This window comes from Macrobrachium nipponense, chromosome 24 (assembly GCF_015104395.2).
Source record: "Macrobrachium nipponense isolate FS-2020 chromosome 24, ASM1510439v2, whole genome shotgun sequence".
Classification (NCBI taxonomy): Eukaryota; Metazoa; Arthropoda; class Malacostraca; order Decapoda; family Palaemonidae; genus Macrobrachium; species Macrobrachium nipponense.
Window position 1 is genome coordinate 3,405,040 of NC_061091.1, and position 25,675 is coordinate 3,430,714.

General features: G+C 37.8%; 1 protein-coding gene across 3 annotated transcripts in view; it reads left to right on the forward strand.

Moving 5' to 3' along the window:
- The window catches only part of LOC135203677 (inaD-like protein), a 92,146-nt gene extending 67,706 nt beyond the window's left edge, over positions 1-24,440 (forward strand). For 2 of the 3 annotated variants that reach the window (XM_064233573.1, XM_064233582.1), the window contains exons 5-10: positions 9,444-9,549; positions 12,330-12,408; positions 15,972-16,002; positions 22,427-22,543; positions 23,361-23,503; positions 24,131-24,440. In XM_064233573.1, coding sequence (XP_064089643.1) covers positions 9,444-9,549; positions 12,330-12,408; positions 15,972-16,002; positions 22,427-22,543; positions 23,361-23,503; positions 24,131-24,305 — 651 coding nt within the window. In that variant the 3' untranslated portion in view covers positions 24,306-24,440. The remainder of the gene's footprint in view (positions 1-9,443; positions 9,550-12,329; positions 12,409-15,971; positions 16,003-22,426; positions 22,544-23,360; positions 23,504-24,130) is intronic. The other variant, XM_064233590.1, reaches the window with a different exon arrangement.
- The last annotated feature ends 1,235 nt before the right edge of the window (positions 24,441-25,675 follow it).

The window sequence follows — 25,675 nt, forward strand, 5'->3', positions numbered from 1 at the left end:
GCATATAGAAATAGCCGATAGTCTATATGCATATAGAAATAGCCGATAATCAATATGCATATAGAAATAGCTGATAGTCAATATGCATATAGAAATAGCTGATAGTCTATATGCATATATAAAGCAGCTAGGTACCTGCAAGGCTCTTTTAGACTTGACATACCATTTTAGTATACTTCCGATTTAGTAAATCACAAGGCTAACTTATTTATAATAGTCAGAATCTTGGAGTGGTTGGATATGTTTTAGAACTACTTCAAGATTTCTCTACAGGTAGACAGCAGCGAGTTGCCGTGAACGGGAGCTATATTGAACCAAGACCTATTGAGTCTGGAGTTCCACAGGGCAGTGTTCTTGGTCCAGTGTTATTTTTAGTGTACACAATGACTTGGTCGCTGGCGGCCTGAAAAGCGCTTTTTCTGTCCTTCCTCAGATCTTGAAAAGTCACCCAGGCTTTTATCTTATTTAAGGTTAAAGTTCACCATGATAATGCGTCTGGCGGCGTTGTAGGACAGGCCACCACCGGGCCTTGGCTCAATGTTTCATGGGTCGCGGCTCATACTTTTACTCAATTATCTTGATTCTGTATTTTAAACGTCAGAAGACAAGAAGACCACATCGGCGAAAAAGCAGCAAAGTTAACATTAGCAAAAGCAGCATCACGACGTCATAGTCTCCACTTATCAACATCACGGCAGCAAAATAGCAGTGTACTATAAGGCTATAACGATATGTGACAAAAACAACAATATACAAGTTACGTCTTACCCAACAACATAGCACATCTACCACATGGCTGCACAGGACCGCAATGCCCACATATCAGTATAATGCACAACTAAATTAAACAGCCGCAAAACAGCATCGAAGCAAATAGCAAAACAAGATGACAGCACCAAAATAAAATCTGAAATAATAAGACAAAAAAAAAAGTGAAAAAACAACAAAATAAAACGCGAACAACAAAAAACAGGGTCATAACAAAATAAAATCTGAAATAATATGACCAAAAAAGGGTGAAAAAACATCAAAATAAAACGCGAACACCAAAAAACAGGGTCATAACAGCAGCAAAACAGCGGTAGTCTTACAGCAGGGGCCTCAGATTACATCGAGATCCTCTTGGCTCCGAGCCAAAGTACAAAAGCTACAGATCCACAGAACAGCCTCACGACGATTGAGCCACCAGAGTGATCTCGTTCATCGACAGAACTGCCATTCTTCTTCTTCTTGATATTCCAAGATCGTAACAGAAACGAAGAACAACTTCGCGAATTTACTGCAGGAAAAGAATCGTAAGATCGCGTGTTCACGCGTTAACAACACCGAGTGCTTTTGCTCTTGCTGTAGTAGTGATAGTATTGGTTATTGTTTTAATAACAATAACAAATACTATAACTACAACAACAGCAGCAAAACATATATATATATATATATATATATATATATATATATATATAAAAAATATATATATATATATATATATATATATATATATATATATATATATACATCACTTGTCTCCGTTTCGTGAAGCAAAGAAATATACTAAGTGTGGTCAGCATGTGATGGGTGACCACCAATGTACGCCAGATGCCAATGGCATAAAACCTCCCATGACAAGCTGGTGGTGGTGGTGGTGTGTGTGTGTGTATGTGTGTGTGTGTGTGACTAACACAAATTTAATCATTAGAAGCTGGAGACCCAAGAAAACCGACATTGAGTTACTCGGCTGGTTAAGTTTGAAGAGAGAGAGAGAGAGAGAGAGAGAGAGAGAGAGAGAGAGAGAGAGAGAGAGAGATGAAATCGTAGTGGACGCGCAAAACGGCCGTAGAAAGGCAAGTGCTTTTTATACTGGGACATTTCACGGTCCTAACTCTTGGAGGACGCCTATGAATGACGTCTGTGGAAGGTTTCTGAAACAAAAACAAAAAAATGTAAAGACCTCTTACATAATAAGTCTATAAAAACATCGATTATCCTTTTTTGAGAGAACCTGTGGGCTGTTACGCAAGACTTTCATTTTTTAGCGGAGCTAACTTTTATGGAGGTGATTTGAAATTCATTAACTATTAGAGAGAGAGAGAGAGAGAGAGAGAGAGAGAGAGAGAGAGTTACAAGAAGTTACAAAGATCAGGATGCCTCAAAGACTTTTCATTCCATCCAAGGAGACATCGTGAGCTCACTTATCTGTAGGAGCAGGTTTTACTGTTCATTCACAGTGTCTTTCAAATGATTTTCGAGCAGGTTTTACTGTTCATTCGCAGTGTCCTAATGATTTTGTTTAGCTTTCTTTTAAACTCTTCTTCCACACTGTTGCTGTTTACAACTTCTGGTGGCAGTTTATTCCACGTGTCACATATCTTGTACGTGAAGAACTTCCCGCAATGGGATGTGTTGTATCTCTTCAGCTCTAGTTTCCATCCATTATTTCTTGTCTGGAGAGAGAGAGAGAGAGAGAGAGAGAGAGAGAAAATGGCTTCTCAACTACCACTCCTACTTCCTAAGCTTTCCTCCGGCCTCTCCATCTCGGGAAGAGGGGAAGAAATCTAATTAGACGTAAGGCGGAGCTGATGAGATCAGAAAACAGGAATTCTGGAATTCTGGAATTCTGGATTTCTGGAATAGTTTACCTGACTCTCAAAGATCAATCTTAGACGTCGATCAACTTCACCGACGTGTTCTTTTTATGCGAAGACTTCGCTCGTAATTAAGAGATCTCGAGTTGGAGGTGGTGTGAAATTTTTTGTGACCTAGCAAATTGCAATATTATTAATATCATTTGAAATAATCAACGCACAATCAGGTGTGAAGCAGAACTAAATTTCTACGTCACAACAGGATCGAACCTGAGACTTGAATGATAAGCAACGGCGCTACCAACTGACCCACAGAAATCATTAAAATAGCTGGAACATTAGTACTTCTATGCAAGGTGCGTAGTCTGCGCAGGTAAAACTTCAGCTACAAAAACACTTACTCTCCAACTTCAATGATTACTTGTGTGGGTCAGCTGGTAGCAGCCTTGCCTCTCGTTTGAGTCCTGGGTTCGATCCTAATGTGAGTTAGAAAATGAATATTAATATTACTTAAAAGGTAATTGAATTATGTAGGCAACACACTATGAATCAATTGTTAGGAGAGGGTGGAAAGGAAGATGGAAGAGAGAGAATATGAAGGGAGGTACATTAAAGGAACGAAAGTGGTTACAGCTAGGGGCCGAAGGGACGCTTGCACAGAAGCAGCTCAAGTCATGCCTACAGTTCACCGCATGAGGTGCACTGATGGCATTAAACTCCCTACGGGGATTCCTTCAAATGAATTAAACTCGATTTACCCAGGAAGCCTGGGAGATGAATGGCTGCTAATCGAATACTCATTTCGATTCGAATAGTGTTGATCAGACGGTTTCAGACTAATAATAATAATAATAATAATAATAATAATAATAATAATGGCAGAATTTACAGTTTATTTTATACAAATTAACTCAATTCTTCTGCATAGAATAAACTCTGTAAATTCTGCCATAATACTTAATAAAACATAGTTTCAAAGAAGGTCTGTTTCCAGCATACACTAATAATAATAATAACAATAATAATGATGATAATAATAATACTAATAATTTACTACCAGAGCATGTTCAATTCCATTTTATCAGGAATGAAACACAGAGCGAAAAAAAATGATCGAAAAAGGTATAAAAAAAAAAAGAACGTCCGATGATGGAATACATTAAAAGGTGAATCTTTACGGCTCATGATCCCAGTAATAATTATTTTAAACCTGCGATTTATTCTTTTTCATGAAAATACCTTTCGAGATCACAATGGCGGTTGTGATGATGATGATGATGATGATGATGATAATGATATGTATGACGGTCTGTTTATAATGAAATATAATGCTATTATTACTAATTTCATGAAGTTCCAGGAAATTCATTGAAGAAGAGAAGTAATCCTGGAATTATATGAAATCATTTTTTTAGTTGTGCGGGGAAAGGGAGTGAATTTATTCCCAGAGAAAAAGAAATAAAAAAAGAGGTTCTCTCTACAAATGTTCGAGGAAAATCATTTGGAAAACGAATGAAAATATTATAGTAGTTAATGATACCAGAACAACACAAGACTAGACATATTTCTCTGGAGATTAGCGACCACAATAAAAAAAATTGAAGAGAAGTGATTTCTTTTATGCCCTTCTTAATGGTCTCTCTCTCTCTCTCTCTCTCTCTCTCTCAAAACAACATTTCTTCAATATTCTTTCTCAGTTCGTCTTCACCCGTTTACTCATTTCCTGTCAGATCCATACTTCTCTCTCTCTCTCTCTCTCTCTCTCTCTCTCTCTCTCTCTCTCTCTCTCTCCTGCTAGCTTCGTCGAAACCAAAAGTGATAAAAATGAAACGCCATGAAATATAGATGCGCCAACGTGATTTACGGCAGCATATACATATACTCAAGGGCAAAAACGACACAAACATAAGAAATCCATAAAGTGACGCCGGAGCGAAATGTATCCGGAATATCAATCCAGAATTGTAACATCTGAGTGAGTTTCCGTTTTTGCATTTGCGAAGAGTCTTATTTATCTTTGTTTTTATTTTTTTTTTTTTTTTTACTACAACTCCTACCATAACTTTAATCCTTTTTATTGATTTCCGGCTTTGCATTGACAACGTATCTTTTATTTTATTAACTAATTCATTTATTTTCTTTTTACTGCCACTAATATCTCTTTCTTTTTAGCTTTCTGTAAAAGAAAACTATCGTGATGGCTTTGTCCGCCTTCAGATCTTCTACAGGTTGCTCTAAGAGCAAGAGCCCGTACTGGCTTAAGGCCAGCTTCATCTCCAACAACAAAAACCTCAGATCTTAAAAACTCTTGAGGCTAGAGGGCTGCAATTTGGTATATTAATCATCCAGTCTCCCATCATCAAACATACCAAATTGCAGCCCTCTAGCCTCACTAGTTTTTATTTTGATTGAAGGTTAAAGTAAGCCATAATCGTGCGTCTGGCAACGATATAGGCCAGGCCACCAACGGGTAGTGATTGAAGTTTCATGGGCCGCGGCTCATACTGCAGTATACCCAGACTACGGAAAGATAGCTTTATTTTCGGTGGCCATGACTATACGATGTACAGAAAACTCGATTGTGCCGGAGAAACTTAGGAAGATTTTTTTTTTACTTTTTTTGTTTTGTTTTGTTTTTGCTTTACTAACACTCCAATCTCCGTGTTCCACAATTCGTATAACATTAATTAATCTAACAATTCTGGATCTTTAATGTATCTAATGAACATTTTATGCATATATACTCATATGTATACATGCTTACAATTATAGAAGCTCTATTGCACATTGGTATGGATATGTATATACTTAAGAAACAGTCAAAAACAAAGGTTAAATGTCTATGTGTATACTTTTGAGGAATATACAAAAAAATATTTTGTACGTATGTAAGTAAGTATCCATGTATGTGAGAAAGAAATCACTGGACCTTACATAAATGTATATATATACTATATATATATATATATATATATATATTAATATATATATATATATATATATATATATATATATATATATATATATATATATATATATATATATGTGTGTGTGTGTGTGTGTGTGTGTGTATGTCTGTATGTATGCATATATATACATATATATTTCAGTATATATGTATGCATGAGACAGATAATATTAACATTTATACGAGTAAAATCACTGAAATATTCTTCGTTCGCCCCAACAGGAATAAAGAGTGATTTTTAACGCAAAACGTCGTATCACGAGGAAAACTAGGTCAACAGATTACAATATTCCATCAGGAAGTCGTGCGGCAACGTACCAGAGGTCACTTCTGTGCTCGTGCAGAGGTCATCTAAGGTCACATAGCGATAAGGTTATGGCTGAGTCCGTCGCTGTACTCTTCTAGAGCTGTTCTGTCGATAGAGTTTTAATTTCAGTACACGAAAAACTAACTCACATAGAATTCTATCGGTTTAGGAGCCTTTCGTGTCATCAGCTGAGATGGAGAAATCCATCATACAGTCCATTACAAGTAAACAAACACACAAACACACACACACACACACTCACAAATATGACTTGCATCTCAAATATGAGAAAGGTACCTTCTTGAGCATCTCGGGCTCTACTTCAGGAAGAAATCCTTATTTGTATATCGAACTTGGGATTATAGGTCTTCATAAAAAATATTATCCATTCGCCTCTCGAATATGAGAGCATCTTTTTGGAAGTATTGGTCCCTCTCTCTCTCTCTCTCTCTCTATACACACACACACACACACACACAGCTGACTAGTATCTGGTGTCTGGCATGTATCTGGTCTTTACATACTACACACACACACACAGCTGACTAGTATCTGGTCTTTACATACATACACACACACACACACACACAGCTGACTAGTATCTGGTGTCTGGCATGTATCTGGTCTTTACATACACACACACACTCAAAAAACATAACCCGATTCAATCGACCATATCAGCGCCTTTGACAAAAAAAAAAAAAAAGTAAAATACAACTAAAGCCACCGAAAATAGATCTATCTTCCGGTGGTCTCGGTATAATGCTGTATGACCCGCGGCCCAGGAAACTCTCAGCCGACCGTGATGGCCTGTCTTCTTGCGTTGGCGGAAGCACGATCATGGCTAACTTTTAACCTTAGATAAAATAAAAACTGCTGAGGCTAGAGGGCTGCAATTTGGCATGTTTGATGACTGGAGGGTGGAAGAGCAACATACCAAATGGCAGCCATCTGGCCCCGGTAGTCTTTGAGATCTGAGGGCGGACATACATATACCCATCTCATTAGTTTTCTTCTACCGCCTCAGTTAATATGATGGTCAGAGGCCGACGGATCGAGCTGTCACTGCGATGAGATATCTGTGAAGCGTGATCGTTCCTCTCTTAACTGCCAGATCTAATTGTCAGCTAAAGGGAAAGTGACGTGTTTTGACATCAATACGTATAGATAGGTAGTTTGTGCTGATGCGATTGCAATGCATGGGCATAAGTACGTATTAATGTCTATACAAACGCGTTTGGACATTCGATATATATATATATATATATATATATATATATATATATATATATATATATATATATATATATATATTATATGTGTGTCTTGCATAATATTATAATTATTATCATCAATATCTTAATACATCAATATTTCCACACAAAATGACGTCAGCCATGATTATTTCTACAGCATAAAAATAATCCGGTGAGCTTATCCCCCGATTATTTAAAATCTGAATTATCCTATTGATAATTCATCTCATTGCTCTTATGCTGGGAAATCCTCTTTTCAATAATAACTAATAATAATAATAATAATAATAATAATAATAATAATAATAATAATAAATAATGTTAAAAAGAGTATAATTAGTACTATAAAGGGATATACATAACTCTACGGAGTCCACCATCCAGATTTCAGTTACCATTAACCCATAATCATGATTAATCTCTGAGAATTATTGGCCTAACTTAACAGTAACGAGAAAGTTGCTATAAGATAGAGAAAAACCTCTACAAGACTAATACCGCTGAGGCAGCAGTAACAACAAGGCTTTTTTAAAAGAGGGTCCTACCAAATGATGATGATAATAATAATAATAATAATAATAATAATAATAATAATAATAAATAATAATGATAATAATAATAATAATAGGAGCACTAGGCACGATCCCAAAATCCCTGAAAAGGAGTCTAGAAAAACTAGAGGCTGAAGTAGCTCCAGGACTCATGCAGAAAAGTGTTGATCCTAGAAACGGCGCACATAGTAAGAAAAGTGATGGACTCCTAAGGAGGCAGGATGCAACCCGGAACCCCACACTATAAATAAATACCACCCAGTCGATTTGGAGGACTGTGATAGAGAAAAAAAAAAAAAAATAATAATAATAATAATAATAATAATAATAATTTGGGAAGAAGACTCTTTTAAACAAACTGTTGAATAAAATGGCAGAATTCAGCGAATTAGTCTTATATAAAATAGAAAAGATAGTTTATAAGACTGATTCGTTGAATTTTGCCATATTATTCAACAGAATAATAATAATAATAATAATAATAATAATAATAGTAATAATAAAATAATAATAATAATAATAATAATAATAATAATAATAATAATAATAATAATAATAATAATAATAATAACCTTCACTGTCTTTTTCGTTCAGACACAATCAAAGATTTCTCTGACAATTTTACCTACACAATATTCAACAGCATCATTACCAGCCACCAGGCTTACTTCCCTCTATTAGTTAGCCAGCGACAGAGCGAAGAACAGTCTCCATTTATTGTTTAACAAGTTCCAACAACATCTCGATATTGGTAAGTTTATTGATACGTTCTCCTCTCCTAGTTTTGATCTACTATTGCGACTCATTCACCAAAGACACTCCAGCCGGAAATATCCTTCATTGACTTTATATTTCCATGTTTGGTTTTCCTTTAATCGGGGAGTAAGCCTACAAACTATGTTGTTGTTGTGGTTGTTGGTGGAAGCAAGAGGTGTTTCGCGTTGAGTTAAAGATACGACGAATTTTAGGAGAGGATATGTATGGTTTATTTATTAGAATGAAAATGTGAAAAATAAATGATGTGCATGTTTAACAGTAGAGAAAAATTATTCCTAATAAAATATAGTTTGTCTTTAATTAAGTTTTAATTTGCGTCAAGTTGGGAATATATAGTAATGTTTACGACTTATGTGTGAGGGATAAAAAACCTACACGCATCCCAAAAAGCTGGAGGTCGGGCCACGCCTTGGACATGACCTGGAGCTCTGTAATCTAACCGATGTTTCTGAGAGATATCGCCATGCTTTCCAGTCATTTCTGTTGGTATGTTAGTGTTTTAAATGATTATTAATAAACGAATGTATTCTACCGATTTTCCACGTCAGTAACCCAACCTTACATCTTAACATTGATTAATATATTCAGTTAACTATAGTAGCCTCACATCAACCATACATTTGATGTCTAGGCCAGTCCCTTACGACGCTCCTGATTGGCTGTTGATAAGCCACACACAGGGCTGGAAACTCAAGTCTCTCTCGAGAGTTCAAATGGGCAGGATTTATGTTCCACCCTTCCTGAGGCATAGGTCTTTCAGGAGAGGTGGAACATACATCCTGTCGATGTGAACTCTCGAGAGAGAGACTGAGAATTTCCAGGTCTGTGATTGGCTTATCAACAGCCAATCAGGAGCGTCATAAGGGACTGGCCTAGACATCAAATGCACGGTTGTTGTGACTCTAACATAGCTCATCCCAATGAATTAAACCGCCCTTGTCTCTTGATATATCTAAAAAAAAAAAAAAAGCTGATGATAGAAATCTCTCTTTTCTTTTTCCATAGCAGGTAACGAATGAGGAGGCAGTCGTGGCACTGAGGGGGAGTACCTCTCCCGTCAGACTTCTCGTCTTGAGAGAAGACCCAGAGAAACTCTTCACTTCTCAACAAGGTAAAGAAAGGAGAGAGGAGAGGAGAGGAGGAATGAGACGAGGAGGAGAGAGAGAGAGAGAGAGAGAGAGAGAGAGAGAGAGAGAGTTACTATAACTGGTGTCACAAACAATGCTAGATCAATAATTTGATGTTAGTTTGAATGAAAAATTGTTCTTGAGAGATGTACTTTGACGATATGCACCCTCGGTGATTATAGGGAATCTTATGACTGAATCCCATAGTTAACACAATACATGGACGCATACCAACACACACACACACACACACACACACACACACACACACACACATATATATATATATATATATATATATATATATATATAAATGTGTATGTACACAGATATACTTTAGAGAGAGAGAGAGAGAGAGAGAGAGAGAGAGAGAGAGAGAGAGAGAGAGAGAGAGAGAGAGAGAGAGAGAGGATCCAAGTCACAATAAAAGAATCATTTTTAAAAAATTCAACCCCTCTTTTTCCTCCATGCCAGGATATCGTTCAAAAATACCCGACGAAATAGGAGACGAAAAACAGAGTGAAATATGACCACGAATTTCTCTTGAAATTACTCGTCAAAAAAATTAAATTTCCTTTAGAGCAAGGCGCGGATATTTTGCACAAAATTCACTGCATAACGCCTGTGCATTGACGATGAAGGATGAATAATTAATGCTGGGGTGACCTAAGAAAGCGTTTCGTGTGATGAATAACAAAGGGATGGATGAATTATTTAAAAATGAATAACGCTGATGGATGTCTAGGTAGGACTTTTCCTTTTTCGAAATCGTATGAAAAAATGAATACTAGATACACAACACATTCAGAAATGAAAGACTGTGTATGCGTAATATCTGCTTTGCGAGATATTCTCTAAAATGCTTTTGAATATTAAACTAATAATAATACCGGTTAGTAACAAATCAAAGCTATTTTGAAGTATAATGGTACTGATGGATATCTTACAGTGGTATAAGAGAGAATTACATGTATCTATAAACATTATATGTATATAGCCTATATATATCTTGATATGTATATCTATACATCTTTATATATATATATATACTAATTATAATATATATATATAAATATATATATATATATATTATATATCTCGATATTAATATACAAATATATATATAGTACACACACCATTCATATATGAGACACATACAATTCTATATTAATATTAATATATATATATATATATATAATAATTATATTATTAATATATATATATATATATCTATTATATAATAATATTTATATAATACATACTTACATACATACATATATATATATATATATATATATATATATATATATATATATATATATATATTCACAATACATATACATACACATCCATACATATTTCATTCCACTTCTCAAACTTCCATTCCGTCAAAAAGAGAGAGAGAGATAAAAAAAAAAAAAAAAAAACTGGAAAAAAAACAAAAGCAAGCAGAGAGTTCGACGTGTTTACCTTGAGACCAGACCGAACTAGTGATCGAGTTTTCCCGCGACGTCATCCCATCAGTGATAGCTTAATATCATAACCCTCGGTCGTGTGTTGGGATCATAACATTACGGGAGATATTTGGGTGATCGAGTTTTTTATTTTTTTTATTTTTATATTCGCTTGTTTGGTTGGTGGACGCGTGTTTGTTAGCGTCTGCTATTGAAAACACTAATGTCTATACGTTTGTTTTGTTGGTGAACGCGTTTGTTAATAGTCTGCTATTGAAAACACGAATGTCTATACGTTTGTTTGGTTGGTGGACGCGTTTGTTAACGTCTGCTATTGAAAACACGAATGTCTATACGTTTGTTTTGTTGGTGAACGCGTTTGTTAATAGTCTGCTATTGAAAACACGAATGTCTATACGTTTGTTTGGTTGGTGGACGCGTGTTTGTTAACGTCTGCTATTGAAAACACTAATGTCTATACGTTTGTTTGGTTGGTGAACGCGTGTTTGTTAACGTCTGCTATTGAAAACACGAATGTTTATATCGGGAGAAACTTCGAAATGTCTCTTGCGAGGAATTCAAGTTTTCGCTTTGGAAAACGGGAATATTTTGGAGAGGGGGTGGGGGTAGTGGAGGGGTGGTTATTTAATCACGTTTATTGCTGTTTGAGATTTATGCCAGCACGGGATCTTGCTCGTAGAGCAGCCAGTAGGTCATGTTTGTTATGGAAAAGGCGATTTTTTTATTTTTATTTTTTTTACAAACGTATGTTATAAAGGATTACACGTCTGATGGGAAAAACTTTTAAAATATTTGCAAAGACAAACGAATGGTATGGAAAATATAAAACGCAATTTTGGTATGGGAAAAACATTATACTATCCTCAATAGACAAACCAAAATGACACAATATAGAGCTCCACAGTTTTCATAAAAATATTTTTTTTTCCAGATTAGCACGTATTGGACGAATGCACATTTTTTTTAAAGCTTGCACGTATTGAACGAAGGCACATTTTTTTCAAACTTGCACGGATTGAATGAATGCACATTTGTTTTAAGACACTTAAGACACTTAATCAATAAAGGCGTTCACAAGCAACCAGTGGACGTACGTAACAGAGTGCATGGCAAGACTTCAACCAAAAAAAGTAAATAAAAACAAAAGGAAAATATAAGAACTTGAAGATACCCCCCCCCCCCCAAAAAAAAAACAAAAAAAAAAAGATAAAAAAAAAATGATAATGACAGAACTGTGAATGAAAGTCTGTAAAGTTTCAATATTGGCTTTTTCTTTTTTTCGTTACCAGAGCCGACCAAATTCCTGACTGTGGAACTGCGGAAATCAGCCATCACTGAAAGACTTGGTCTAAGCCTCATGGAGAGAAGGTAAGGGATTACACACACACACACACTCACACCACTCATATATATATATATATATATATATATATATATATATATTATATATATATATATATATAATATATATATAGAAATCCTTCTGACAAAAGGAGAGTTACTATCGCTATATTTCGAGACACTAACTGTCTCCCTTAACCAGGGAAGTAACTTTCTACCTTCCTCGAGGTTTTATGGATTATATATATAATATTTATATATATATATATATATATATATATATATATATATATATATAATATATTATATATATATAATAAAAGGAGCCCATAAAAACGCCAAAATATACAGAGAAAATACTATATTTCAGAGACAGCAGTCTCTGTTAAATATATTTTATCTCTATATTTTGGCGTTTTTATGGGCTCCTTTTAATAGATGGAATTCTGTTGTAACAACTTTTTACCAGTTATATATATATATATATATATATTATATATATTATATATATATATATATATTTGATAATATTATATATATATATATATATACTATATATATTTATAAATACAGAATATCATATATATATATAATCATATATATATATATATATATCATATACTATATATATATTATATATATATATATATGTGTGTGTGTGTGTGTATGTGTGTGTATGAATATGCATAACTGAATCACGAAAATTATTATACAAAGTGATGAAACTAATGGCTATGCAAAGGACAAGAAGTCGAAAGGCCTTCCTTGCAGACCTCCACTGATTATCTTTCCCTCGTGAAATTTGTCTTTATACATATATATACATATATATATATATATATATATATATATATATATATATATAGATATTATATATATATATATATATATATATATATATATATATATATAACTATATAAACCTTTTCAGAAATGCATGTCACCGATCTCGGATGGCATCGTCAATCCAAGCTCATCTTAGTGATGCAAAGCCTTTTCATTTTTTTTTTGTCTCCCTCACTTTTTTTTTTTTTATGAAAAGTCCAAGATCATCGAAGATGAAGCTGGGCAATCATTTGGTCGATGACGAAAGGGTTCTTTGGTCGCTTATTTGGAGACATTTTTTTTTCTTTTTTTTTTTTGTCCTAGCATGGCTGTGACTTTCCCTAGATGCTGGCACAAATTCACCGTGTATGAGTGTTCCTAAAATGGTTTCTGATTATGCCTCTACTATTATTATTATTATTATTATTATTATTATTATTATTATTATTATTATTATTATTATTATTCAGAACATGAACCCTATTCATATGGAACAAGCCCACCAGAAGGACCACTGACTTGAAATCCAATTTTCCAAAAAATATGCCGTTCATTTGAAAGAACAAAAAGAAGGTAAAGGGAAAATACAGAAGATAGAAGAGATCGGTTATCAGAAGAGAAATAAAATAAATTAACGAGTTAAGGAAGACAGATAAAAATTTTAAAAATGATGCAGATGAGACAGCGGTCAAGTTTACTTCGAGTTATTCTAACACAGAAATGAGATCTAGTCTTCACAAGAACAACTGGAATTTCCTGCCACCTTAGTCTCTTCGTACAGGCGTAGTCGCCTTGACAATGTGGCTATTTTACAAGAACTGGGATGTTCTTCCTCTTAAGAAATGCAGCAGACATTAGGTCAGCCTCGTTGGAAGTTGGTCTGACGCGTCAAGTGATATCTTTTCATGCTAAATCAGACTTTTATGCATTAGGCATTCTTGAATTTGGGTGTCCTCTTAGGTTGTACTGCCATTGGGCCATGTCATAAGAAATGTTCTAATTATCGCTGCACAACTTCCTCATGAATGCTCGGGCGAGTCTCTCGTCTCCTTGATTGTGTGACAAGAGGAGCAGAAGATCAAAGGAACGCCGTGCTTACTTCTAGCCCCCTGGGGATCAAAGTATTATATAAACTTTCTCTATATTTTGTGGTCCACAAATCATATTTGATCCCGGAGGGACTAGTACTAAACACGGCGTCCCATGGAGTTTACCCTGGACTTCGTAAAAGGTGGATACGCACAGGATCAATACCCTGTGAAGCTGGGTGACTGGAATTTTTCTTATAAAAAAAAAAAAAAAAAAAAAAAACTCAATTTAACTGTGAACTTGCAAATTCCTTCTCTAGATATCAAAATAACGTGTTTATTAATCTGGCGTCATCCGTCTGATCAGTGTAAGTTGGTGTATCACAGTTTCTGTTTCTGTTTTACGTAAACACCCTGTTTACCTAAAGTGAAGTAACGTTACAATTACGGTCACTAAATATCACCCATGTATATAAATATACGTATGTGTGTCTATAGAAATTCATTTACATCAGTATGAAGACACGAATGCCTCAAATTCTTTTGTGTGTGTGTGCGAGAGAGAGAGAGAGAGAGAGAGAGAGAGAGAGAGAGAGAGAGAGAGAGAGAGAGAGAGAGAGAGAGCTAATGACCGACAGCATATGGATAAAGCTTTGCCAACAATTTTCCGAAATGCTTGTATTCCATTACCTGTTATTAAGGCGGCTTCTCCAATGACATTTTTGTTATTTCTGAAAGAAAAAAAAAAAACATTTATTCTAGGCATTGTTTTCCCACCTGTGGCAAAGGGCTCAGGTGCATTAGGTAGGGTCTGTCGCTAATGAATGAGACCTGGAAAGGTTTCCATGTTTTTGTCCAGTTAAATTTCATTTATAACTCTTATCAATGTTGGCCGAAGATTTTTTTTTTTTTCTAGCCTTGGGGAAGGACTTGTGCGAGCGATACATAAAAAGGTTCTCTCATACGGGCGAAGATAAAGACGTGGAGAGAGAGAGAGAGAGAGAGAGAGAGAGAGAGAGAGAGAGAGAGAGAGAGAGAGAGAGACCATTGACAGCACTGGAATCCGGAAGAGGGTCTTTCGTAGATGGTGACCCATCATTGGTTTTCGGGGATCGTTCTCTATGATATTTAAAGTTTTTTTTTTTTTTTTTTGTTTTTTTTTTTTTTTTTACGGCCCTTCCCCCAACGGGTTTGTGCTGAACACGCTGGAAAGGTGAACACACCCCGGGTTAAAACCCTTCGGGTCACTATCTGAGAAAGGTCCTCCCTCAGGTGAAATTAGGAAACTAATGCAACTTCAGTCCTCCAAGCAACGTAGATTTAGACCACATTTGTGAAGGAGAATTTCTTCATCTGTCCACTCTTGGATTCCAAGGTTTTCAGGAGGAAAGAATACGTAAAATATTTAAGAATAAAGATGTGTGGTGGTCACTGTGGCCACTGTAATTCTTCATATATATAATATATATATATATATAATATATATATATATATATATATATATATATATTTTATATATCTATATATATATATATATATATATATATATAACATATATATCGATAAATATATATATATATACTTCATATATATATATATATAACTTTATATATATTTATATATATAAGCTACTTCAAGATGACTACTGAAATCTAACTTCATTTTATTTTTCCTCTCTTTCCATCCATGGCGACCGGATTTCGTCTCCTCGACGGCAAAAAAAACAAAACAAAAAAGCGACGGCAATGGAATATTCGTAACGTTAGTGGTAAGTCAGCAGACATTTTCCATTATTATTTGTTCTAGTGTCACGCATGCATTTTTCCCGATATGTAACCGAGTACCGGAACCTTTCCTGAGAAAAGCGGGACGCCCTATTTTGAAAACTAACCATAGAATCTTCTTGAAAATAATCTCATTGTGTTTCCCTCACCCAAATTACCCACCTGGTTGCTTTGATCTAACCTAGCCTAAATCATCCTACCTTAACCTAACCTGACCCAACCCAAATTACCTACAAGTATTTTTTGAACTAACCTAACCTAAACCAACCTAACTTAACACAAACCTAACCTAACCTAACCCAAATTGCCTACAAGTATCCTTTGAAATAACCTGATCTAATCCAACCTAACTTAACCTAACCTAACCCACCCTATCTTAACGTAAACCAACCTAACTTAACCTAACCCAACCAACCTAACTTAACCTATCTTAACTTAACTTACCCTAACCTATCCTAACCTAACCCACCCCACCCTATCTTAACCTAACACACCCTAACTTAACCTAACCCTCACTATCTTAACCTAACCAAACCTAACCTATCTTAACTTAACCCAACCTAAATTAACCTAACCTAACCCACCGATTGTAACCCAACCTAACTTATCCTAACTTATCTTAACTTAACCCAACCTAAATTAATCTAACCTAACCTAACCCTCCCCACCCTATCTTAACCTAACCCAACCTAACTTAACCTAACCTAACCTAACCTATCTTAACTTAACCCAACCTAACTTAACCTAACCTATCCTAACCTAAGGGAATGGCCAAAAAAAAAGGGACTGTATAACCATCTCGGGAATTTGTGTTACGAATATCTAATAATGGCAAGAGTGATTTGAGCGTGTGTGTGTGTGTGTGTGTATATACAGATATTCACTGACACATGCAAACATACAGACATGCATATATATTTATATTTATATATGTGTGTGGGTGTATGTTCGTGCATGAGACCGTGTATCAATTAAACTTGAAAGTAAGGCCAGGAATGTTTTTTCTATTTATCGAATAAATTGGCTAAATCTAAAACCGAACTGTATGATAAGGTTAAAAGATACTGTATACTGAAACAGTTTTCCTAAGATGAAGCATAAATCATCAAAGCTAGTTTTGATATAAATTTTCTGTCTAATTTCTCATTTCTATATATATGCTGAATTGATTATTATTATTATTATTATTATTATTATTATTATTATTATTATTATTCTCCTCACCATTATTATATAACAATTATAATCACAGTCCTTTCAATTCGACTGGGTGGTGTTTATAGTGTGGGGTTCCGGGTTGCATCCTGCCTCCTTAGGAGTCCATCACTTTTCTTACTATGTGTGCCGTTTCTAGGATCACACTCTTCTGCATGAGTCCTGGAGCTACTTCAGCCTCTAGTTTTTTCTAGATTCCTTTTTCAGGATCTTGGGATCGTGCCTAGTGCTCCTATGATTATGGGCACGATTTCCACTGGCATATCCCTATCTTTCTTATTTCTATTTTCAGATCTTGATACTTATCCATTTTTTTTCCCTCTCTTTCTCTTCAACTCTGGTGTCCATGGTATTGCGACATCAATGAGTGATACTTTCTTCTTGACTTTGTCAATCAACGTCACGTCTGGTCTGTTTGCACGTATCACCCTATCCGTTCTGATACCATAGTCCCAGAGGATCTTTGCCTGATCGTTTTTCTATCACTCCTTCAGGTTGGTGCTCGTACCACTTATTACTGCAAGGTAGCTGATGTTTCTTGCACAGGCTTCAGTGGAGGGCTTTTGCACTGAATCATGCCTCTTTTTGTACTGATTCTGTGCAAGTGCTGGGCATTCACTTGCTATGTGGTTTATGGTTTCATTTTTCGTATTGCACTTCCTACATATGGGAGAGATGTTATTTCCGTCTATCGTTCTTTGAACATATCTGGTTCTTAGGGCCTGATCTTGTGCCGCTGTTATCATTCCTTCAGTTTCCTTCTTTAGCTCTCCCCTCTGTAGCCATTGCCAATTGTCATCGCTGGCTAGTTCTTTAGTCTGTCTCTCATGTATTGTCCGTGCATTTGGTTTGTTGTGCCAGTCCTCTTCTTCCGTCTGTCTTTCTCCTGTCTCTATATATTTCTGGGTCTTCGTCTACTTTTATTAGTCCTTCTTCCCATGCACTCTTTTAGCCACTCGTCTTCACTGGTTTTTCAGATATTGCCCCAGTGCTCTGTTCTCGATGTTGATGCAGTCCTCTATACTTAGTAGTCCTCTCCCTCCTTCCTTTCGTGTTATGTATAGTCTGTCCGTATTTGCTCTTGGGTGTAGTGCTTTGTGTATTGTCCATATGTTTCCTGGTTGTCTGATCTATGCTGCGGAGTTCTGCCTTCGTCCATTCCACTATTCCTGCGCTGTATCTGATTACTGGCACTGCCCATGTGTTTTATGGCTTTTATCATATTTTCCGGCCGTTGAGTTTTGACTTGAGTATCGCCTTGAGTCTCTGCATATTATTATTATTATTATTATTATTATTATTATTATTAGTATTATTATTATTATTATTATTATTATTATTATAGTTAATAATAATTACTATCGACTAAAATAACAACAACAACAACAACAATAATAATAATAATAATAATAATAATAATCAATAATAATAATAATAATAATAATAGTGTACTTAGGAAGCAGACCCTCTCTCAAGCATATTTTATAAAAGTAATGGCTACTTCAGCAGCGTTACACTTGTAGAGATTCTTCTCTATTTTGCGAATAGCGGCTTTTTCCGTGCTACTTAAACAGCTAGTAGAGCGCCTATAGAGGTCATGGTAAAAATACAGGGTCAAAATAGGTGTATATATTTGAATTTTACAGATAAACTATGATACCATAGTCATCAAAGTCATTAACGATTTCTCTCTCTCTCTCTCTTCTCTCCTCTCTCTCTCTCTCTCTCTCTCTTTCTTAAAGCGAGCTTTCGTCTGGAGCTGCCAGACATCCTCGGGCTGGGAAGCTGAGGGTGGACTGATCTTGGTGCGGTGTCCGTCCTCCTTATATCTGTGGCTGACAGCAGGGGGTCTGCCCCATGCTTGTCTCCTATTGGCTGGTGGCGGTGAGTCTTGTTTTCATTGGCTGCCTGAGCCAGGTCTCAAGCCACTTTCTTCGGCCGATGGTTGCGTTGCAGCATATCCTGCAGCCGCCTGGACCTCCTAAGCGGCGCTGTAACATTGATGGGCGTTGCGCTACGCTGTGGGACGTCACGGCTACTTTGATTTCCATCGGCTGCAGGAGTACCTCGTTCGGGGGGCCGTTGTCATCCATAGAGTTGTCATGATCGGTGGTGTCATTGTTGGTGGCAGGTCTTCTCATACTCGTAGGGAGGAGAAATTCTTCCTGCGTCGTATTCAGATTAGGTTTTATTTGCTGGTCCCCTTCGAGAGGAAGGTAGTCATGGACTGGACGACACCGAATTTGAAAATCCTGAACGTGATATACCCATGGATGTAGACAACCCAGTAGGAGAGGAACCAACGTACCCTGGGAACATCGAGAGAAGCCTCGTCCGCCTTCAGGAGGACGACATAAAACAGCGGATGAGAGGTGCCCTGCGCAAGCTCATCTCCCTGAACGGCGGCAAACTCCGCATCCCTGAACGAACCCAAGGATACATTAACCTTACCGATTACGACCCCACTCCCGTTCAAGACGCCCTTCTGAAGCTGGGTCTTAATTGCCACTTCATTTCGAGACCCAGGCCTCATGACAAGAGACTCGAAATCGAGTTGCTCCTAGACTCCATCCAGCAACTCGAAGCCCACGGAGCACCGTGAGAACTACCGACGCCCTTCAACCCCTCCTACTACGTGCTGAAGCTTACAGAGAGGGGCTCGCACTCCAGCGGGATCCTCACCAAGGAGATGAAGAAAGCAGCGAAGGAACTGAAGGAGAAAGTGAACATCACGGTGCGACGCGCGGACAAGACAGCAGCCTTCGTCTTGATTGATACTGCCGAATATCACGAGAAGCTGGATGCTATTTTGTCTGACGAGAGCAAGTTCGGGCGCCTGACGAGGAACCCGACAGACGACATCAGGAGGGAGTCATCAGCGCAGTGAATGCTGCAACAAATGCTGTGCACCTCCCGCCATACAAGGAGACTACAGCCTGGGGTTATTTATATGGCAATGTAAAAACCCACAAGCAAGGAAACCCCCTCCGGCCGATCATCAGCCAGACGCCCGCCCCTACGTACGCCTTGGCTAAACGCCTCAACCAAAATTTTGACCCCTTACGTCCCGAGTCGGTACAGCCCTGCAGTCTTCGGCAGAGTTCTTAGAAGCCATCAAGGACGCCCCTGGTACCGGGATTATCGCCTCGCTGGATGTAGAGTCCCTATTTACGAACGTGCCTGTCGACGAAACCATAGATATAATCCTTGATCGTGTTTACAGGAATCAGTCGACGGCGCCCCTCAACATACCGGAAGCCTCGCTCCGTACGCTGCTGGAGATATGCACGAAGAAGGCCCCTTTCTCCACCCACCGTGGCCAGATGTTCCGCCAAAAGGACGGCGGCGTGGCGATGGGCTCCCCACTGGGGGTTCTCTCGCTAACTTTTATATGGGCACCGTGGAGGAAACGGGTCTTTGCCAGGATGCAGGCAACCCCGCAGATATGGACGTTATATTGACGACATCTTTGTGCAAGTCGACGCCGAGGATGAGGTAGAAGCCCTCCGTCAAGCATTTCAGCATTGTAGTGTGCTGAACTACAGTCGAACGCAGGCTCCGACGATCGGCTCCCCTTCCTCGACGATCTTGTAAGCAAGACGGAAGACGGTCTCCGTACTTCAGTCTACACAAAGAAAACCAATTTAGGACTTTGCCTCAACGGAGACAGCGAGTGCCCCGCCAGATTCAAAAGCACCACCGTCAGGGCCTTCGTCAGGAGGGCCCTCTCCCACTGCTCAACCTGGCAGGACACTCACCAGGAACTCGACCGCGCCTCCCAAGTACTTGTGAATAACGGTACTCAATAAATTAATCAGCAAGGAAGTCCGCACAGCCCTGGAGAAATGGTACGGTAGTGAGAGCCGCAGCCCCGCCCCCAGGATAATATCAAGCTGTACTACAAAGCCTTCATGAGTTCCATTACCGTGAAGAAGAGGACGCCATTAAGAAATTATTTCTGATAATGTATCCCCGACTGACGACACCAAGATATCGACCTAATCATATATTACCAGAATCGGAGGACGCGCGATCTTTTTTATGAAAAATAACCCCTCTCCACAGGCACGAGAACCCTGAAGCAGACGCATGTAGTGTACCAGTATACCATGCCCAGTCCGCGAATGCAGCACGCGCCTACGTAGGTATGACTACCATGCGACTGTCGAAGAGACTCTCGTGCCACGCCCAAGAGGGGGCTATAAAGAATCACGCCCGCACCAAACATCACGAGGCCATCTCCCGAGATGTCATCATAAAGAACACGAAGATCATCGGGAAGGCCCCTGATGCCCGTCGGTTGCGCCTGCTGGAGGCGCTACTCATCCAGCAAATAAAACCTAATCTGAATACGACGCAGGAAGAATTTCTCCTCCCTACGAGTATGAGAAGACCTGCCACCAACAATGACACCACCGATCATGACAACTCTATGGATGACAACGCCCCCCGAACGAGGTACTCCTGCAGCCGATGGAATCAAACAAGTAGCCGTGACGTCCCCACAGCGTAGCGCAACGCCCATCAATGTTACAGCGCCGCTTAGGAGGTCCAGGCGCTGCAGGATATGCTGCAACGCAACCATCGGCCCGAAGAAAGTGGCTTAGAGACCTGGCTCAGGCAGCCAATGAAAACAAGACTCACTGCCACCAGCCAATAGGAGACAAGCATGGGGCAGACCCCCTGCTGTCAGCCACAGATATAAGGAGGACGGACACAGCACCAAGATCAGTCCACCCTCAGCTTCCCAGCCGAGGATGTCTGGCAGCTCCAGACGAAAGCTCGCTTTAAGAAAGAGAGAGAGAGAGAGAGAGAGAGAGAGAAAATCGTTAATGACTTTGATGACTATGGTATCATAGTTTATCTGTAAAATTCAAATATATACACCTATTTTGACCCTGTATTTTACCATGACCTCTATAGGCGCTCTACTAGCCTGTTTAAGTAGCACGGAAAAAGCCGCTATTCGCAAAATAGAGAAGAATCTCTACAAGTGTAACGCTGCTGAAGTAGCCATTACTTTTAATAAAATAATAATAATAATAATAACGGAACACGCCATATGCAAAAATTTTTGCAGAAGTTGCTGGAGAAACCTGCTATGTCTCCATTGTTACCATGACCAAATAAGCCAATAATAATAATAATAATAATAATAATAATAATAATAATCAATTAATCATCTCTCGTCAGGAACCAGGCGGCTTAGCTGCCAGGTACGGTCGCATCATGCAGGGAGACAAACTCTTGGAGGTTAATGGCGCTCCTACTGCGTATCTCAGCCTGGCTCACGTCGCAAATCAGCTGAGGGTAAGATCGACTCCCCCGGTATTCGCTCCATCTTCACCGAACTATTCGGTGATAAGATCGAGGCTTGCCCTTGGTTGACAAAAAAAAAAAAAAAAAAAAAAAAAAAAGTCTAGGTGACAACAACCCCCCTTAAAATTCTAGTTGACAAAAACCATAAAAATTCTAGTTGACAAAAATTCTATTGATAAAAAAACAAAAATTCTAGTTGACGAAAAACAAAAATTCTAGTTGACAAAAAACATAAAAATTCTAGTTGACCAAACTAAATATTATAGTAGACAAAAAACCCTAAAAACTCTAGTTGGCCAAAAAATTCTAGTTGACAAAAAAAAAAATTCTCGTTGGCCAAAAAATTCGTTGACTTAAAAATTCTAGTTAGCAAAAAAATTCTAGTTGACAAAAAAATTCCCGTTGACAAAAAAATTCTAGTTGACAAAATATTCTAGTTGGCAAAAAAATTCTAGTTGACAAAAAAATTCTAGTTGGCAAAAACATTCTAGTTAACAAAAAAATTCTTGTTGGCAAAAAAATTCTAGTTGGCAAAAAATTCTAGTTGGCAAAAAAATTCTAGTTGACAAAAAATTCTAGTTGACAAAAAAATTCTAGTTGGCAAAAAATTCTAGTTGGCAAAAAATTCTAGTTGGCAAAAAAACTCTAGTTGACAAAAAAATTCTAGTTGGCAAAAAACCCTAAAAATTCTAGTTCACAAAAAAATTCTAGTTGACAAAAATCAACCTGCTTAAAATCCAATTAACTAAAGTATACAACCACTGACACCCTATCAATCACCAACTGAAGTTCTCCTCGTCCCACACAGAGCATGGAAGGAAGCGTGGTTCTGCTACTCGGCCGAATTCCCTCACTTGCTCAAACCATCCACGAATGGGCCAGAACCGAAAGCAGGACGAATATCCCGGCGCGTCTAAGGATCCACACATGGTCCCATTCGAGATCTGTCAAGTTTGTACCCTTTTTGAATCTGACTGTGATGATATCTTTATTTATGTCTATAGACGGATGACTAGGACAGTTTTGAAACTGACTGTGATGATATCTTTATTTATGTCTATAGACAGATGACTAGGACAGTTTTGAATCTGACTGTGATGATATCTTCATTTATGTCTATAGACGGATAACTAGGACAGTTTTGAATCTGACTGTGATGATATCTTCATTTATGTCTATAGACGGATGACTAGGACAGTTTTGAATCTGACTGTGATGATATCGAACTTCATTTACGTTTATAGACACATAACTTGGTGCTATTGTACAGAATATTCACGCTGTTTTTTGTTCTTTATCTTAGCCCGATTCTCCAAAGCTGGTGCAATAGAGTAGCTTACGATTATTTTGTCTAATACGACTATAGAGCAGGTCCAGAGATGTTCTATATTAACAAGTGCCTGCGATAGGCTTTTGTAGTCAAATGCATGGGTAGCATTCTGGCAATAAAATCAACTTATATATAGGACATCAATCATTTACGTGTATTTTCTGCTAAAGGAAAACAAAGACATATCAGTATTTCAAATCTACACCACTCACAACGTCGAAACTGACCTTATTTTCTAAATATCTCAGGTACGAGCTCCAGCCATTTTACATCGAGGACGACCTCCGGTGTACCGTAGGAGGGAGCGGTGGAGGCACTGGTGAAAAAGGTGGAGGAATAGGAGGCGTTGGTGGAGGAGGAGAGGGGAGGAGGAGGAGCCACAGCCGTCGTTGTCAGAAGAGTCCGCGCCAACACACATCATAACCATATCAAGTCACGGGCAGCCTCGACCACCTCCTCCAGCCCTCCTTCCTCCTCCTACTACATAACCTCGTCCTCGACCACCACCACCTCCACCTCCTCCTCCTCCTACACCAAGATCCCCCGCCCTCCGAGCAGGCTGCTCCACGTCCTTCGAAGGTCGCTCAGAGGAAGATCAGCCACATCGACGCAAGCCATCGTGAGGACCTGCACGCCGGACTCTGCCCAGTCCCTGCTGTCCCACAACACCCCCCCTGGGGGCTCCCCGAAGTCCCACGTCCACTTCCACGGGTCCGAGGTGATCAGCATAGCCGACACGGAGTCCTGCGGATCCGACAAGTCCTTCTTGTAGGATTCCTGTGGGTCGCAGGATGCTCAAACGCTTGTTTATCAATTCCTCCCGATGTGGTATAAACGTTGTCCGAATTTACTAATAATAATAAAATAATAATAATAATAATAATAGTAAAAAAAAAGTATATGTAAATTTAAAATGCGATAAATATTCCAATTTCATATCCTAAATTTTATAAAATATCAATAAATATTTACTTTTAATGTCGTTTGATTTCTAGTACTTTCTTTAAGAAATTTGTTTGTTTGTGATATATATATATATAAAATATATATAATATATATTATATATAGATTTATTAAATATTGTAAAAAAAAAATTTTTTAATATCAAATGATATATATGTATATTAAATATATCGGATATATAATAATGATATATTTATATATATATAATATATATAATAATATAATATATATATTATATATATTATATATATATTATAATATGATTATATAGATATATATATAGCCACCTTGGTTGAGTGAATGTCTTCGGGGATGGAGCAATAAGGTCTAGAACCACCTCATGACTTTGAGGTTTAGTCTGAGCATGCTAGCAACGACAATTTCTAAAGAATAAACGTTATTTACGTGATAAAAATACTATAAGGAAAATCTGACATTGAATGAATGAACGGCTCCATCAGACATATCTCCCCAACGGAGTGCGCGCAAATTAGCCTAACATCCAAGAAAGGAGAATATCTATGTGAAAAAAATGGTGTTTTTCATAAAATCATCAGTAAAACCGACTTGGATTATGCAATAGTAAAGAAAAAAAAATTCAAGACTCAAATATAGGTCTTTGATCTGTCTCGAGGTATCTCTCTCTCTCTCCTTCTCTACCTCTCTCTCTCTCCCGTCAAAGAATAAGCCAGTGTGTATGTGTGTGCGTGTGAGTATGTGTGTGTATGCTTCTCTACCCTGAGCTCCTTTCACATTCAGCGTTCAGGTCCTTTGATCTATTTCAACCTCTTGACTCCCCTGGAACTTCAATTACTTATGTGAAAGAACAG